This window comes from Melanaphis sacchari, unplaced genomic scaffold, assembly GCF_002803265.2.
Source record: "Melanaphis sacchari strain LSU unplaced genomic scaffold, SCAv2.0 Contig84_pilon_pilon, whole genome shotgun sequence".
Classification (NCBI taxonomy): Eukaryota; Metazoa; Arthropoda; class Insecta; order Hemiptera; family Aphididae; genus Melanaphis; species Melanaphis sacchari.
Window position 1 is genome coordinate 994,239 of NW_020271599.1, and position 20,007 is coordinate 1,014,245.

At 24.5% G+C, this 20,007-nt stretch overlaps 1 protein-coding gene across 3 annotated transcripts; it reads left to right on the forward strand.

Annotated features, from left to right (window-relative positions):
- Positions 1-91: 91 nt before the first annotated feature.
- LOC112602151 (tyrosine-protein kinase Btk29A) lies at positions 92-19,817 on the forward strand. 3 transcript variants are annotated; one of them, XM_025350098.1, is made up of 18 exons: positions 92-432; positions 719-887; positions 1,737-1,796; positions 4,390-4,618; positions 4,696-4,878; positions 14,877-14,929; positions 15,018-15,098; positions 16,010-16,074; positions 16,159-16,224; positions 17,058-17,186; positions 17,695-17,888; positions 17,957-18,128; positions 18,247-18,415; positions 18,487-18,605; positions 18,914-19,032; positions 19,090-19,223; positions 19,309-19,392; positions 19,461-19,817. In XM_025350098.1, the coding sequence occupies exons 2-18, from the start codon at positions 723-725 to the stop codon at positions 19,476-19,478; spliced, it is 2,040 nt and encodes a 679-aa protein (XP_025205883.1). In that variant the 5' UTR covers positions 92-432; positions 719-722; the 3' UTR covers positions 19,479-19,817. The 3 variants fall into 3 exon arrangements, with proteins under 3 accessions (XP_025205883.1, XP_025205884.1, XP_025205885.1); XM_025350099.1 differs by lacking the exon at positions 1,737-1,796; XM_025350100.1 differs by lacking the exons at positions 92-432; positions 719-887; positions 1,737-1,796; positions 4,390-4,618; positions 4,696-4,878 and adding an exon at positions 9,030-9,395 and having other exon boundaries at positions 19,461-19,814.
- Positions 19,818-20,007: the final 190 nt, after the last annotated feature.

A 20,007-nucleotide genomic window follows, 5' to 3' on the forward strand; every position in this document is an offset into this window, starting at 1 on the left:
GTCGTGGTGATAGCAGCACCACGGAAGAACGCACGACGTCCTCACCCCCGCCAGACCCTTTCACCGCTAAAGTACCAACAGATATTATTATTATACATACAATATATATACTAAAACTGGTTTTCGGTTTTTTTTTCGTTTTATTTCCATTATTTATTTGTTTTATTATTATTTTTTTAAATTTCGTTTAGTCGTCTCTAACTAGTAACTACACCATTCTCTTGCCCATAAAACACTCACGTCTACCGCATACTCTTCTCTTCCTTTATTTTTTGTTGATTTTTCCTTCATAATTATTATATCAATTTTCCTTCGAACTCAGTCCACTACAGTTGAAATCCACAATCCATTTGTGGACGACACAATACAATGATGTGCTACCCGCTACCAACTACCCGCATCCGTCGAAGATTGAAATAATAACGAAAATCAGTGAGTATTGACAACACAAATGATGTGCTTAAAACTCGTCTTGTTCAACTGTGATCTGTGTGAAATTCGATTTTAATTTATTAACTTTTTACTTACTTTTAAACACCTGGAATAAGCTGGTGTAGCAGGTAGCCAAGATAAAACCTATATAGAAATATTTATAATTTGTGCATACAATATTATGATTACAATATTTCTGTATTTAAAATTAGATAGGTAGATTCTTAAATTTTTGAATTTTTTTAAGTCTTTTATAATTTTTAAATGGTTTTTGGTGTGTTGTTAGTTATATGATGATGGCTAGCAAAGATGAAATAGATGACTGTGACATCATCAAACAGGGTCTGATGGTGAAGCGATCGCAGAACAAAAAACGATTCATGCCTATTAACTACAAACAGAGATGGTTTGTATTGACAACCAAGAACTTCATTTACTATGAATCTGAATCGGAAGTAAGTCTGTAATAATTGATCTGAATTTATTGGTTTTGGATTTGTTTGTTGTTGAACATTTGCATTTATACATTTATTAATTTCACATCCATAATATATATTATTGCATGAACACCGATATTTCATAAACTGGGTTACTCAACCTTTGTATTTCATGTGAATCATAAATAACCTATGTAAACTTTTTTAATTTAAGTAGTATAAATTAAATAAAGTTACACATTATTCTGATCATTTTTGGTTCAAAAATAATTGAATTTTTTTAAACAACTACTAATTATTTGAAAACCATTTCAATTTTTATTACCTTAGTGTTATTAGGTTTATTTTTTGTGCTCGGTGTTCCGGAACTATGTTTATAATTTTTTAAGCTGACTAATTGATTTCTAATCAATAATAATTGTGTGGCTTGGAAATAAAATAGGCTAAAAGACAAATTTTTAAGAGATATATTTTATTAATTTTACTAATATTTATAAACTTAATTGTTATTAATACATTTTATTGTAATTCAAATAATTTTTACTTGTCAATATTATTGTATTTTATTGATTATGAGTTAAAATCTTAGTAAATATAATTAATATAAAAATAAATTTAATGTGTTAATTCAATTTAACATTTTTAATATACCTAATAAAATATACATTTTTTCTTTTATTTAACTAATAAGTTAGAACTGATTAGGTAGGGTAGATCTAACTAGATTCGTTATAGTATTAATTAAAATTTTTATCATTAGTTTAGCCAATTTTATTTCTAAGTCATTTTTATATATATATATAAATTACATTAATACAAAATTAGAAATATTAAAATAACTTATATTATTTGTTCTCCGTTCCATAGGAAATTATTGAAAGAAGCTCACTGCCGTGTCTCCATAACATACATCAACTGCTTAACAGGGTACATATTATGCTTTTATTTGTTACTAATATTAGGATCATATTATTAACCAGAAGACAATGAACCACCTAAATAATATAAATATTAAATTAAATGATTCAATTTATACATGATATAACATAATTTTCAAGTAAATTGTTTTTAATTATTATCATATATCTAAAATTGATATCTGCCATTACAACTATTTCAGTAAAGCTCTTTTAGTACTAGTTCACTAATGTGAAATATTATTTATTAAAACAATATTTATACATATTTTGTTTGTTATTATAACACTATTAAATCATTACTATTTATTATTTAATTTGCTCATAATGATGACTTCTAAAAGTTGGGAAATGTTAAAACATAGAAAATATGCATGTTGTTTGTTAATTTTTTTACAATAATATTATATAATTCTTGAAAATGTATGCACTTATATGCATGTATATTCACTAAATAATTAAACATGTTTAAAGGTTTTATCAGATATTGATACATTTTAAAATAATAACAAAAACAATTATTGTATTAAATTAAAAACATTATTAATATACTTCAAAAAAGTTATCTTTTGTGACAGATGAATGTAACAATTAACAAACCTACTGTTATGCATATACTTTAGGTAATGGGCAAGTTGTAGTTCAAATAATTTAAATATTTGTGTTATAGTAAGGTTTGTTGTGTATAATTATCCTGTTAATATTAAAATATTATTCTTGATTCATGGTGGCTTATTGTTATAAAGAAGAAATTATATATAAACATATACTTTGTCCAGCAAGAGAATGCACAAATCAATGCATCCTCACTCAACACCCTGTCATAGTGGAACCATTCTCAATAGTAGGGTATTATTCAGGAATATTCTGAACAACCAATATCAGTACCAAAAATGTTTTTTCACTAGATAAAGTATAATTATGATATTGTTTTACTCTGAGAAATATTAAAATCCATATGAAGAATAAAGTGTAAAATTAATATTTTGATGTTGACAAAGTCATAGGGTACATCACATATTTAGTGTAAATTAAAGATTTTGAGGAAACATTTTTTGGCATTGAAAAAATTTCAGAATACCATATCCCTTGTCTTATCATTTTAAAATGAATCTTCCTATTAAAATTAAAAATTATTTTTTTTATTTTCTCTATGATTACCTTATTTACAATAAAACACTTCTGATAATTGTTAAATACCTTATTAATGTAAATATTATCAAGCATAGTTTCACTAAGATCGACTCTGTTCTTAAGCTATAGTAAATTTTAATTTATATTTATTTTAAAATGTACAATAATAATGCACCACTCTTCTGTTTAACGGTGGATGAAATAAAACAAGGATCCAAAACCCTAGCACTGTATCCTGTTTGGCTTTTTATTATGTTTTTAATGGATGATTAATAAATTTATATAGGTGGGTCCTTTTTTGATTCGTTTATCATTATTCTATTATAGTAGCATAGTTTCCGAGAACAAGTTCTAAATAATTTATGATTATCTGTATGCATATCTTAAACATAATGAATGTTATTATTTTTATAGCTTATAGGATCAATTTGCATGAAGTCTTATATAGTAACTAAAAAATAATAAATACGCAAAATAAAATTTTCAACTAAATTTTTTTAATTTTGTATATAGAATACGATAGTAAGTATTTAGTTTAATTCTGAAACATAATTACAAAAAATTTGATTGCCTATCTAATCTATATAAACCTGATATAATTGCAGTACAATGTGGTATTATTTTAAAAATAACTATAAGAGTATAATTAAAAATTAATGTAATAATTTGTTTGATGTGTTTGGCAATAATAACTGATAGCATACCTACTATTTGAAAATTAAAATGCATGTTAAACATTTTTTCATTTGTATAATTTATTGACTTAGTATTATTTATTACTTTTATTATATAAAAATATACCTATAAGTCAGGAAAGTTTGAACCAAATTTGAGTCTTTTTTTGATGTTTTATAACTTAACTATAAAAAATATACATTTACTAGAAATCTCAAGCCTTAATAATAAGTAATAATATTTTTTATACATAATAACATAATAACTTTAAAAGTTAAAACCAAGAGACAAATATCTATTTTAATGTAGTGTAAATCACAAATATACTAAACTTCATAAACATTATTTCAGTCTACCCAATTGATAAAAACATTTACACTAATTTTTTTTTATATTTAATAAAATAAATCATTAAATCTATTGAATATTGTCAAATTTACTATACTAAGTCAATAAGTCAATACAATTATTTTTTTCATGCTATCTGTTTAAAAAAGTTGTGATTGTTTAATTCTTAAACTTAGACTAAATATATTTTATTATTATTTATTTTCCATAAATTGCATTAAAATTAAAAAAAAAATAATTTAACATGTTATAAAATATATATACAGATTGTGTTTGTATTATAGATATTAAAGATGTAATAAATAACTTTACTAAGTACCAATAAAAATTGAAAGGTTGTTGTATATTTTATTAGTTTCCAGTTTTTAAGTTGAATAATTATAGAAATGTTTATATAATATAAATATATTATTAGTATTTTAAATATTTTTGTAATTTGTTTATAGCGTAAAAAAGAACGAGGTCGTATAAAACTGTCTTCGGTAACTGTAATTGAAACAGCTACCATTAATTCTTCACCAAATATTTTATCTCAAGATACTACTAACAATGATGGTGAAAATGGATATGCATTTCAAATATCATATAGTGATGGAAATGATCAACAATATACATTATATTTAATCACTCAAAAACTTCAAGATCGATCTGATTGGATAAGATCTTTAAGAGCTGGTATAAATTAATAAATCATTATATTTTATGTTTATTAGACATATTGGGTATTAATTAACATGATAAAACTGTTAAAGTATGTGCTGACACTTTGGTGAAGAGTGAAAAATATCATGCATCAATTTGGGGTGGTAAAAAATGGCAATGTTGTCGAGCTCCAACACGAATTGCTGAAGGCTGTGAACCATGTTCTGAATGGAACAAAACACCACCAAATTCGCCTATCATAAAAAACAGTGAAAATAATAGTCCAATATTAGGTAAGTACTATTTATAGTATGAGTGATTTTATTTAATAACAAATTCCATTGTATAAAACGCATAGAATTAATTTGATTTTATCAATTATTATTAAATTTTAAATTTGCATTACCACAGTAAGAAAAAGAATTATAAAGACATTTATATGCACCCAATCTCAGAACTAATTCAATCTAATATATTTAAACAATGGCATATAAATGTTGTAATATATTAAAATCTCATTTTAAATAATGATTTTTTTTTCTTCAAAATGTTAACATTAAAAAAAAAAATAAAAAAAAAATACCAATAATCTGTAAAATCTTGGTCTTTGGCATATATTTATATTAATATAATATTTGTACCTATGTATAATATAGTATTTTTGTACTTAGTTATATCAATTTGTTAATATTTTCTATGTTTTATGATTCTAATATTTAATATAGTCCTAATTGTTAATATTTTTAATTGTTCACTCTTATGTAAATGAACCATTGCTAACTTTTGATTTTAAATTTCATTATCTGGAACAAAATATGTGTAGGTATAATTATTTTAAAGTTGTTTAATTTGTAATAATTTATTATTCAAATAAGAAATAAAATTGCAAAAACTAAGAGACCGCTTATACAATTTGTAATGTATGAACTCCATTTATTATTTGAGAATTTTTCACCCAATAGAAAATTTTCATTCAAAAAATTAAATTTTGTGTGGCTAACTTATAGTAGTATACCATAGTGTATGTTTGTTTTTACTTTGTATAATACTCATAAAATATAAATAATATAAATCATAACTCCTTTAAAATTTAAAACATTATTAAAAACAAAATTAACTAACAGGTATAGGGTTCTTACCTTTAAATTTAAAAAATATTAATAACTAACACTGAAAAATAAATTTTTCTAACTGTAAGTTTGCTATGTTGTGAGTTTATATGATAAGACGTTCTCAGGGATTTGAAACTGACCATTTTTAAGTACAGTCAAATTCGCTTATTACGATCTTCAAGGGACCAAGAGAATCTGATCATTATAACCGAACTTCGTTATATCCGGATTATAAAATGTAACAACACATAAGATATAAAACCAACCAAATACATTGCTTGGAATCGTTCTACCCGGAATATCGTTGTAAACGGTATCGTTATAAGCGATTTCGATTGTAGTTCAAATACAATCTAGTGATTTTTCTAAATACTTGAATGTGTGATATTGTTTGATGTGTACCTTTTTAGTAATTTAGACATAATGTATATAGTGTGTGTGTGTCTTTAGTGGAGCACTCCCGTACCTACTTGCACCCTCATTATATCAATAGTTTTCCAATAATTATATTAAATATTAGAGTAATTAATCTAGTTAATTTTAAGCCCGGTATAACTTTAATTATGAATTTTACTTGAACATGACTTTCTTACATTTTTAGTAATTTGTTGAATTCAACATTATAAAATTTTTAAGTCCTTAATACTCTAAATTTAAAAATCAAATTTTGAAAAAGTTTAAGTGTAAAAAGTATAAAAATAATTTTCAAGAACTTTAATTTTGTGAAAATTCAAATATGTTTTTACTGTTTTTAGAAGCGTTTTTCTAATTATTTCGACAATTGGCACAATAATTTATATATTTAGATGTATTTATTTTGTTAAATGGTTTCAAAACCAAGATCAAATCTTCTAATAAAAATTTTATGAATGAAAAATAATTAATTAGGTACCTACCTATTTTTATAAATTTACACCACATTATTTTATAAATGGATTAACATTTTGAATTAATTAATATAGCTTATGATTTCGTTACAAAAAATAAAAAAATATATTATATTATAAATCAATTTTGGATTTTAAACGTCTAGATATTAAACTATGATGAAACTAAGAGTAAATCAAAAATACAATTATAAAAATAGAAATTTCAGTAATTATTGTTTTTGCTTACATTGCAAGAAATAACTTATTTACTTAAATTAATTATTTAATTTTTTTTTTTTTTGATTGAAAAAGTCTTAATTGCTTAATCAGAAGATTTTGTTTATACATGCATGAATTATCATTACACTCTCACGACTATACCAGACTCTTATACATAGTGCTACTAGTATGTAAATGATGCAATTTGTTCATGTATAAATGTTGTTTCTCACGACTGTAAATAATAAATATATTTATATATTGTTGAAATTGCCGTTAATAACCACGTATATACTTTTTTTTTAAATAAGGGAAAGGATTTTTGTGTAAAACTTAATATCAAATTATATCTAAAATCAATTATGTAGACAAATTTAATAACCGTGTATGGCACACAAGAATCTTAAAACAACTTCCATTTTCATATTCATATAATTATATAAATAAGTAATACACGTTAAGTATTATGTATAGTTTTCGAAATTGAGATTCTCTGATATGATAATACATGCATATAATGATTTTAAAAGATAATATATTTTACGTTTTTAAAAGAAATACCAAAAGTCAATGATTTAAGTTTTTTTGCTGTTGTAGTGATGAATGTTTGGTCTTAAATTGATGCGTGTTTTTTAGGGATTGAAATGTAGATAATTTCTAGTGCGTTTAAAAATAATCGGAAAAACATGCAATGACTGAATATAAATTGTGTACATTTATTAAATTGTTTTTTTGACCTAATAAATGATGACAAGGTTTATTCGAAACTTATTATACAGAAATTCGTCTTCCTCTGTTTTTTTACTTGGGTTGGGTATACGTTCAAACAATGTTATTTACGAAATTTATGTTCCGCAGAATGTTTATTTTTTTAATTTCTCTAATTTTTAACAATAGATGGTATTAGGTGTTGTGAATAATACTATTAGTATACTCGTACGTGATTTATTTTAAGCCGAGGATAGTTTTGGATACATTATAAACTTGGTATCACTTTTTAGAACTAATCGTGAAATTATTTTTGCTTCTAAATTCAAATCTTCGTCTTCCAGATAACACTTATATTACCTCTTTTTTATTTTAATGTTGTTTAAATGGTCGAAATATTCATTCATTTAGTGATTATATAATGATATTCAGGTATAATATAAATCATGTACTATAGATAGTAATTATTGTAATATTTACCCTTCAAAGATATTTAACTGATTATTTTATTTCTAAAATATTAAAATAAAGACTAGATAGTTGTTTCAGGCATAATTTAAATTTGACGCACGTATGTCATCGTCTGTTACAGAGTAAGGTCATCGTATGAGACAACTTTTACCTCTAATCTCACTATTTGACATAAACTTTAAAATTAAATTGAAACAAATTACAATCAAGGTCTATAATTTTTTTCTATAAATATAGAATATTTGTTTAGAACAAAAAAAAAAAAAAAATAGTAGTAAATTTACCGAAAAATAAAAACTGATTAGTTTACCTGACAACTTTTGAAAGTTGTATAATATATGTGAAAATGTTAAGTATATAATATTATGTAGGCATACTTATTGGTAGTAGGTACGTATTATGGGCACGTCAAAGGATCACAATGAATTTAATTATAACTGATAATTAAACTTTTTTTTTCATGTAATTTGTTTAGTATTAATTAATATTATCTATATTACAAATCGATAACACTTCTCAATCAATATTTAGACTATAATTATTTAAACTATAGATCCGTAGTCCTTGTATTATTGTTCATATAGTTAGGTAATCAAGTTAGGTATAATATTATTTAATAGATATCGAAATGGGTTGAAAATGTTGAAACGCTGGCTCATTAAGGGTTAGATCTTGAAGGTCTATTTGAAATATTATGTGTATATAATAGGTATTTATTATACATAATAAACTTATATTTTATAAGTATAGACAATATTGATATTTTTGTTTAAAATAAATGGTAGCGTTCTCAAAACGAAAACAAGTATAATTGGTTCATATATATATATATATATTTATATGTAATATAATAATAATAGCCAATAGAGGTGTGTACCTAAACGTCTAATTAATATTATAATATGCACATAATAATTATATTGAAAATAACTAGTTTATAATATTTTGGTCGTGTTTTAAGCTCTAGGAGCTGGTAACACTGCAGTGGTGTTTTAACCCGGTCAATAACAATGTATGCGTTTAGTGCGCTTGCCTTGATGCGTTCTCCCCTTCTCGCGTGAGCAGTATTCATATATGCTGTGGCGGAGGTGCAGTACCTTCAGCCATTCACTTTTTTTATCTTTACGTTACGCTCGTCCCCCACGAAGAATCGTCGTCCCAACTAGTCCAGACAGGTGTTAGTACACATCTCGGTCGTGCGTTTACCGAACGTCGTTTGTAGAGCTTAGCGATAGCACATCATTATATACATATTATAAAGTTGTAGGGTTAGTCTACCCAATATTATTGTCTTACCCGATATATCCTTAAAAATCCATCCATAGGCGTTGCGTGTCCTCTATGTCAAATCAAGCCGGTCTTAAGACAGCATGTAATACAGCCGTGACGAATAATCCAACGAATATAATATATTATATTCATTAAACGAAGGTGCGTACCACTCGGAAACTTAAATAATCAAAATGCAATGTAATACTATTGTACATAATATTTTTTTAACAATACTGTGTATACAATTAGCAATAATGTTATAATTTATTAATATACAATATTGCAATATAATATATCACGTATTGATGTATTGTCTTGTTTGTAGTTTGCTAGATAAATTCAATATTATTTAGAACTTTGTTTTAAATCTTCTGTACAAATTTTGTCTCGATGAGGCGAGTTAGCGCTCGTAAGAGGGTGCGTTTCTTTTGCACTATGTATGTTCACTCCCATTGCATGGGGTGTGTTGTCACGAGCTGCCAATCAATATAATATGGACGTGACTCAGGCAACGCTTTTAGTGTAATATAAAATTTGAAATAGGATACTAAAAGTCAATATAGGTTAGTTTTTGTATCAATATTTCGATTTTAAGTTGAGTTATTTTTAATGGAAAAAAGTTAAGAATAAATCTTATAATTTCGTTTCTTTACGTACATTTTATATCTTATGCACCTAGATAAACTTATTTTTTTTCTTATAATTTATTCAATCAATGCATTGAAGTTTTAATAGTTAATTTGTGTTTTTAAAATATTTTATTACCTATTATAATTAATTTGAATTTATATACATATAATAAATTATTTTATGTTTATTAATAACATAACCATATATATGAAATAAACATTTTGTAGATGTTTTAAAATTATTATTTATTCCCGTGTGCTTAATTCACAAACTACATATTATAATTTAAACTAAAAATAATTTTCACTATTTTATCCTAGAACTTGTTGTATTTATTTGAAATTATTCAAAATGATGATTAAGACGACAAGTACTGGTTTTCTATTTTTCATGTTGTAACTTTACTGTTGTTAATAATGACCATAGCCTGGTAGTGTTAATCGTGACTAGTTGACCGACACATAATTTCTTAGGTACACAATATTTTTTACCCATAATCTTGAGAAAATCGCTTTGAGGCGTTTAAATTTCCGTGCCATCGAACTAGTGAAATATACCTGCAGTGTATATCATAGATGCTAAAACACTTAGTTAATGCGGTTGGTGGTACACCTAATAAAACTTGTTATTATTATTGTCGTCATTAAATATTTTTTTGAACCTTATCGAATTGAGAAATCTAGAAACTTGGTCAACCGTAGCTTTAAAATAACATAAAAATGGGCATATATTAATTTTAATTATAAATTTTACTTTAATGATGTATTCATTTTTTTTTTTCTATTACGATATTTTTCAGGTAGATACGTTATTATAGTTTAGTTTATTTGATTTACAGTAAAATACATAATGTACCCTACCTACATGTATATTTTTATAATATTTTTTTAATCGAGTCAAATCTTTTTAGAAGTTTTTTTCTACAAAAAAAAAAAAAAAATAGTATTGACTATTCAGTAAATTTTAAATTATCTTCTTGCAATAATTATTGTATTCATATTCATTTTCTGGATTTCCTGTGTTAGAAAATATAGTGGTCTTTGTTTAAAAATTTTACTTTTTTGTTTAGTATTTTTTTTCACTATTTTATCTTCTATGGATTATTACTTATTAGTACTACTCATACTAACTACTTCTTTTATAATTCATATTATTTATTGAGATAACATTTCCTAATAAAAATTAATTTGATTAATTAAAAACCTATTTTGGTAGCCTATTGTGTAGTTCTTAAATTAAATATAAATTTGTTTGTTTATATACGAAAACAAATATTTCGTGTTTCGATGTCAATATTAATAACCATCAATTTATTTCAGACCTGCTAAAACTATTTTGTTGTTAACTTATTACATTGCTCTTTGGAAATTAATGATAAGATATGAATGTAACAATTTGTTCAATCTAAAAACATTACCCAATGTTTCATCTCAACATAATTAACATTACTCTTTCTTATTATAAATTAAAAAACTATACTGTATTTTATTGTTGTAGTATAATTTTATTTTTTTTATTTTATTAGGTAGATACTTAGTAGGATACGTTAGTGATATTTGAGTTTTAAAACATTTTGAATTCAGTGAGTCATCGGATAATGTAATTTTATACTGGATGTTTATTCCCCTCGTATTACATTAACTTTATTCTCGGTAATAATTTTATATTAGCAGACACGAACACTATATGCATATATTTACTGTATAACCCCTCGTTTTCTACATTTCTTCAATTTCCTGTATATTAATGGCGCGTATAGGCTGTATAAAGTTAGTAGGCTTAACGATATCTACGTATGTTTTATTATTTGTAAACATTTCTTTTCATTGTTAATTGTAAAGTATTGTATTTACTTTTTAGTACCTATGTATGCTAAAAAGCATAGACTTTCTACTTTAGCGAACTTCGTTTTATCCATTTTATTTTATGTTAATAAAACATTAAGTTTTCATAATAAAACAGTATATTAGTTTCTCAAAACTCATCTTTTCGCAGTTCAAAAATATGATTAAAATAATTAAAAATAATTTGCATGTGTACTCTATTTATTAAATATATGTTTTTACAACTTTTAAGAAAATCAAAATCATAATGAATTATAATATTTCTATTAAAACTTTTAATTTTGTACTTTATATTTGTTTTTTTTTAAATCTCTATAATATTAAAGCAAGACAATTTTTTTGACGATAATATGTCATATGTCTGGGTGTCAAAAAAAAATTTCTGTTACGAAAAAAATGCAATGTATTTTAGAACATAGCAACGTATTATTTTGCGATGTGAAAACTAACGGGGTGATGTTGTCATATACACATTTGAAAATTTCCATGTTGACAATTTATAAAAAATTATTTGGTACAAATAAATAAACCTCAATATCAGAAATGTATTGTATGATTTGCCATAAGAAATATTTATAATTTTATACTTTTTCCCATAAAGGAAAAAATTTAAGGTTTAGTATTTTTTTCATAATTTATATGCAAAAATATTATTAAAATTTGAAAAATGCGGACACTTTTAAATTTTAATTGACACGCGCGCGTAGCTAGTCATAAATATATGATGTGTTGTGTTTTCACATTTAATCAAAAAAATGTTCCTGTCAATATTCGGTGAAAAAATTAATTATTAAATTTCTATTAATCTTGTGTGTGATAATTTTATGTAATAATATACTCTTTCAAAATACCTATGTTTTACCCTAAAATATTAATAGTAAAGCATGAATATAATAATATTTATATCTAAGATATTCTATTTAGTATTTATGGATTTACAATTAGTGTTATTTTTATTTGATACCTAATTTATTTATTACATTGGTAATACAAATTTAGTACCAAATTAAATGATCTAGTAATGTAATTGTTATGATGATAATTTAAATTAATTTATAGGCATTTTTTTTTTATAAATTTTAAAAATGATCTATTATTGTGTTTGGTATGAGTTTATTGTAATTTTAAAAATTTAATAAAAGTAATGAATATTTGAATATGCTTGTTTATCACGCTCGTACCTATTTATATGATGAAACCGTGTGTTTTGGTTCGATTTAATATTGTTTGTGGTTTGTTTTGTGTAACTCATTCCACAAGTATCACCAACATAATTTTACGAGTGCTACGTTTTTTTCTAAATAATTGAGTAATGCTTTTTCACGTGATGGTAAGCCTGGTAGGGGGATATTATTAGGAGTGAAAAAAAAACAAATAAATAAAATATTTTGTAGACCACCTTCATTGAAACACATACACACAGCTGTATTTTATTTCGATATTCCGTACACACATATAAGAATAGGGCGCTTAGGTTAGGTTCTCTGAAACAATGCACACACACATACGCACATGCACACATATGGTCTTTGGGCTTCACCTCTGTCTCTTCTTCCCTACATCGCTCACATAAAGGCGTAATTGTCTTTGCATAATACGGCGAGTATGTAGTGTACATCTTTGATATATTGTATTATCTTAGGGTAAGATAGAGAAAGAAGAGGATTCGGAAACGAATAAAAAAAGTGGGAAAGGCGTTGCATTAGGTGAATGACTTTGTATTCTGTTCTGTTTATGGTAAAGGTAACAGACAGAATGGTCCACCGGTCCGCGTACAAAAATATAAAAGGAACCAACGATTATACAAGTAAAGAGTGTAGACAGACGCTCTTATTATTATTATTATCATTATCATTATTATATTGAAACAAAACAATAGTTGTTCTTTAACGAATGTATTATATATTTTTTATAGGTACTATTCATTTTTTGTTTTGAAATATCGATAGTGAAAATTGTATGTCGTTGAGACTAGTTCGTGACTGTTCTTTCCGTGTAAAATTACAAAAAATGACATTCGTGTTGTAATGTTCTGATTTTCTCAATATTATAATGACAATTTAATAACAGCTTTAACATTAACAATAATTATATAAATTAACGAAGTATAAATTTTAAATTATACGAAAATAATTAAGTTACAAATTAATTTTTGAAACAAGCCTTAAAACTAAACTATAGGTTTAGAATATAGAACAATTAGATCCAAATTATCTAAACTATTATCTAGTATTTAAATTTAAAAAAAGTCAATATTGACAACTTTGTGGGGTTAAAATGAAAAAAAGTTAGTATACATTTCCATAATTCATATATCTATAAATAATATTATATTATAAATCAATTAGCATGAAATGTATAACGAAGAATATTTTTCATGATGTCACTAGAAATGATAAGTTTTATGCATTTTAATATTTAATCACGGTAGATATTTTATGTAATATAGACTATAGAGGTTTCGGTAATTATTGCTATTTTAGGTATGTTTTTTCTATCGGACTATTTTTTTTTTTTACTATTTTGCTAATTAATCTACAAATTTGTTTTTGCATTTAAGAATTTATTAATAATTGTTTTAATACAATTTCGGTTATTTTTTTTCGTTGTATTTCTGTATAAATTGTCCGTTTATTTTTATTCGGTTTCGAAATTAGTCATTAAAATTAAATAAGCCAATTATACATTTTTAATTATATTTTTTAAATTAAAAAATTAATTTTTTTTTTATTTAATTTTACTTTTTCAATTACCCAATGACCATTGTATATATTATTATATTTTTTTTAAATATAACAATATACAAAATATTTAATTTAAATTTTACTTAATTTTTATTATAATAATAAAAAAGTTGAGTGTGATCTTAAATATTTTTATAGTAATTTTGTAATAAATATTATGAATTTTTCATAAAATAACTTTTGATTCTTATTATTATGTATAAACCAAGTGAAATTTACATGGTAGTTGCTTCTGCTGAGTTGAGGTCAATTCACCATGACTAGTAACACAAATCTAATTCTACTATCTGACCCCATTGTATTACATCAACAAATATAATACTATTTTTTTTCGGATTAACAATATGTTATGATTATAGATTTTAATTTAGTTATATTAAATGGAATATAATATCAAATTATATATATTTTTTTTTTCACAGCATTAACAGGAAGTCCAATAATGCCAGGTGGAACCCCAGCTGCTAAGTTAAAAGTAAGCATTGCTATGTAATATATATTTTATAAATTCAAAATACAAACTATTATATTAATTAAATTTATTTATTTTAAATTATCATCAGGACCAAGTTCCAAGGATTAAGGTAGTCACTGCACTATATCCTTTTAAAGCAATTGAACCTGGAGATTTGACTTTAGTTAAAGTAAGACAACATATTATTCATATTTAATAAGTTAACTGTCATGAGATCCAAAATTGGATCTCACTGATTTTTGTTTTTACTGTTAAGGAATTAACGTAAAAATAAATTCTTCAAATGACTTGAAATTTTTACATAATTTGTTATGTCTTAAAATATATTATGAGTACTGTTATTTATATTTTTTTAACTAAGAATGGGATCCAAACATGAATCTCGTAGCCATTTTACTAAGTCATTATTTTATTATTGTTAACTTGAAACTCACATTTGACTTTAGTATAAAAATTTTCATAAATAAGTTTCAGTATTGGATATAAATTTATATATATTTATAGTAAAATTAGTACATAATAAATTAATTTACCTCATAAAACCAATTAAAACTATTTATATATCTAATTTTTAATTAAAAAAATCAACATATTAATTTAAAAAGGTGGGCAAGTGGGTAATCGCTCTCCTGTACAGTAGATATAATTTATGTTAAATTTGAATTTAAAATTAAACATTGTTTATGAAATATGATTCTGATTGAAGACAATCTATCAACTTATTATATCATTAGTACATTTCATGATATGCTTTTAATATATAGAATTTGAATCTGATAAAAAGTACTATTAAGTGAGACCCAATCTTGAACAATACTTTTTAAATTATTGGTACTATTATAAGACCACAATGTAGAGAAGATCTATCTATCTATTTTCTCTATAGTCGATATTGAGTACATTGTGTGTTTATATTTTTTTATTTTTATTGTAACTCAAATTTGAATTTTGTTGCTAGGTAAAGTGACTATATAAAAAAGACCCCTTGACAGTTAATGTATTCAATTAATTTTACATTTTGTTAGAATATTAAAATTCTTTTGTTGCTTTATTTGAATTAATACAATTTATACCTTTTAGGGATGTGAATATGACGTCATTGATGATTCTCAAGATCATTGGTGGAAAGTAAGAGATGAGCATGGGTAAGTAAATATTATATACTTTACAATCTTCAACATTGAGATTTATTATAGTTTTTATCAAAATACTCTTAAAAAATGTTACAGTGCTATTGGTTACATTCCTAGTAATTATGTTAAAGAAAAAGAATTTCTCGGTCTTCAAAAATATGAGTAAGTATTACTTAAATAATTAAATATTAAATTTTAAACAAACCTATAAAATATTCATTTTACTTTTAACTTGAACTTTTGTTTCATATTTATTATATTTCTGACTATCACAAATATGTGTGTATAATAATATACATATTATATTTATTGGCACTTATCAGTTATCGTGATTACCTTTACAATTCTCTGATTCAATTCAATTTTTTGATTGCAACTATCACTACTGGTTAACACTGTCTTAAATTATTTTAGGAACACTTTTTATTTATAAGACAGAGTAATTTAAGTAGGTCTGTATATAAACTTTAAGTGTTTGCTTGTAAAATCTATGTGTGATAAGTCAATAAACAAATTTTCTTGTAACACACATTTTCATCAAAAAAATCTGGGATTTATATATCATAAAAAGAAAAATTTCTGTGACTTTTCATAAGTAATAAATAACTTTTTTATAGCATTACAAGTATAAATTTTACTTAGGAAACAGATATTTTGGAAATTTAACATTCTATATAAAGATCAAATAAATACATTTACGTGTTGCAGAAAATTGGTTAGTTGGTTGGATAACCCTACTTATATGTTTTTTTTTGTGTAGATTATACAATTATCTTAAAATAATATAAAGTAGTATTAATAAAATTGAGTTTACCAGAAGATTAATTAGATAACCAAAGTAACCAATCAGTACCTATATATATATATTTTTTTATTAATCAATTATTATAAATACTAAAAATTTAAACTTTAAACTTGATTCTTTAAAATTTTTATTATTTATGCAAAATAAATTTTATTTTGTATAACATTTATTATATAATTTGTATTTTAAGGTGGTATGTTGGAGATATGTCAAGACAGAGAGCTGAGTCTCTTCTTAAACAAGAAGATAAAGAAGGATGTTTTGTTGTTAGAAATTCATCAACCAAAGGTCTTTATACATTATCTCTTTTCACAAAAGTGTAAGTTTTTTAAAATTTGTGTTGTTAATATATATGTTATACCTTTTTTTAACAATATTTTTCATACTCATCAATATAATTTATAACTTGCATGAAATTTTAAATGTATTTTATATTTTTAGTTTCTAGTTACTTTGTTAAGTAGTATTAAAAACTATGAATCAACAAAAAAAAAAAAGAAAACTAGGAATTTTGTTACTTTACTGGACATCCTCTTTTTTTGAATTTTTTTTCCTTTTATGTATCTATATATATAGTTAGATATACTAAAAATTATGGTATAGTCAAAATTTGGCTGCCAAACCTAGTAGGTAACCTTTAATGGAATTTTAACCTCATGCAATTAAATTATAACAAGTAGTTGCTCCTTACACTTGCTAGTTCTGGTCCTAGTATCTTATTCATATTTATTGTTTCTTAAATAGATAAATGCATAATTACTATGGTTGTTGAATTTTACAGTTTATTTTTATTTAAACTAATTATTATGTTGTAATATTTATTTTAGACCACATTCACATGTGAAACATTATCACATTAAGCAAAATAGCCGAGGAGATTTTTTTTTAAGTGAAAAACATTGCTGTTCAACTATTCCAGAATTAATTAATTACCATCGTCACAACAGTGGTGGATTAGCATCACGCTTAAAAGCCTCTCCTTGTGATCGTCCTGTTCCTGCTACAGCTGGCCTTAGTCATGGTAAAAACTAAAAATTAAATTAATTAAATTTTCAATTATTCATTAATTATATGTGTATTGATTTGTAGATAAATGGGAAATAGATCCTGCAGAACTAATGTTATTGGAAGAACTAGGATCAGGTCAGTTTGGTGTGGTACGCCATGGTAAATGGAAAGGTTCTATTGACACGGCAGTCAAAATGATGAAAGAAGGCACAATGTCTGAAGACGATTTTATTGAAGAAGCCAAAGTCATGACGTAAGTCTTGTAAAAAGTAGTGTTACAATTAGTGTAGTGTATATAAGTAGTAAAAATACTAAAAATGGTAATTTCATTGTTTTATAAATATATTTATTATTTGACTTACCTTATTTAGAAAACTCCAACACCAGAATCTAGTCCAACTTTATGGAGTTTGTAGCAAACATCGCCCAATTTATATAGTTACCGAGTATATGAGACATGGATCACTGCTGAATTATCTAAGACGACATGAAAATAGTTTAGGTGGAAACAATGGATTATTACTTGATATGTGTATTCAGGTTAAAAAATGTCTTTTTGATACGTTTAAAAATAAAATATACCTTTACTATATTTATTATTTTAACATTAGGTTTGCAAAGGGATGGCTTATTTAGAACGTCACAATTACATACATCGTGATCTTGCTGCTAGAAACTGTTTAGTGGGTTCAGAAAATGTTGTAAAAGTTGCAGATTTTGGACTAGCTAGGTATTTAAAACATTAAATTATATCTTAATTACTTATCATAACTTATTTTTGCTTTAATTAATATTTAATTGTATTATCATATCGTGTGTTTACAACTGATAGTATTATTTATTTATTTGTTATAGTATGTATTTTATAGTCACAGTTGGTGCATTTCGTAAAAACCTGAAACCTAGATTTTCTATTTTGGAATTTCTTTTTACACATAATTCTAAATTAAATCAACTTAATTTTAAACAACTTATACTCGTGTATAAATACAACAATAGTATCTTTATGCATGGTTTAATATATTATATTATTATTAGGTATGTCCTAGATGATCAATATACCAGTTCTGGTGGTACCAAATTTCCCATTAAATGGGCTCCTCCTGAAGTCTTAAACTACACTAGATTTTCTTCTAAATCTGATGTTTGGGCTTATGGTAAGCAGAAAAAAGTGTACATTTACACATAATCTTGATATGGAATTTTTTTTTAAGGTGTTTTAATGTGGGAAATATTTACTTGTGGTAAAATGCCATATGGACGTCTTAAAAACACTGAAGTTGTTGATCGTGTACAAAGAGGCATTATTTTGGAAAAACCAAAAATGTGTTTTAAAGAAGTATATGAGGTAAATGTTTTTCCTGAATAGAATTAATTTATAAATTATTGTTTGTAAGCAATTATGATTTTAAAATGAGATTTTATTTTCAAAGGTTATGCGTAAGTGTTGGAGTCATTGTCCTGAAGATCGTCCATCTTTTAGACTGCTAAAAGATCAACTTGCTGTCACATCTCAGGTATTAATAGTAAACAGTTTATAAAAGAAATTAATAACTTACAATTTATATTGTTATTTGTTTTACAGGGCTTAATAGCAGATTGACGTGTTCCACAACAATCTTGCAATTGTGCTATTTGCTTGTTGCTTGACATTGGTTATGAACCCCTTATAGAATTGTGTCGATTAGTGATTGAAACAAATCGTCGTGGCACTCTTTGAACCTAAAAATACTATGTTCAGTTGTCAAAAATTTTCTGTGAGTTTATCTACAAAAAAATGATCTCGAACTTTGCGATAAGTTTTTTAAAACAATTTCAAATGCTGTTTAAATTTTATTAGTAATTACTATTTTATTGACATCAATTGAGATATACATTCCTTGTATGTATATGTTTTATTTAAAAAACTTGAAAATTTAGTATTATTTGGGTATTTGTTTATTACAAGATTTTTAATCCAAAATCAATTTTGAAAGCTAATTTGAGACTTTGAATTATATTTTACTACTAGTATAAACAAAACTTCATGTTCAAATAAACAATATTTGTATTATTTACTTTTTATATCAACATTTTTCTGAAAAACAATTCAAATTAATTTTATTTAAGTCTTCCATTTATAGATAAAGTAT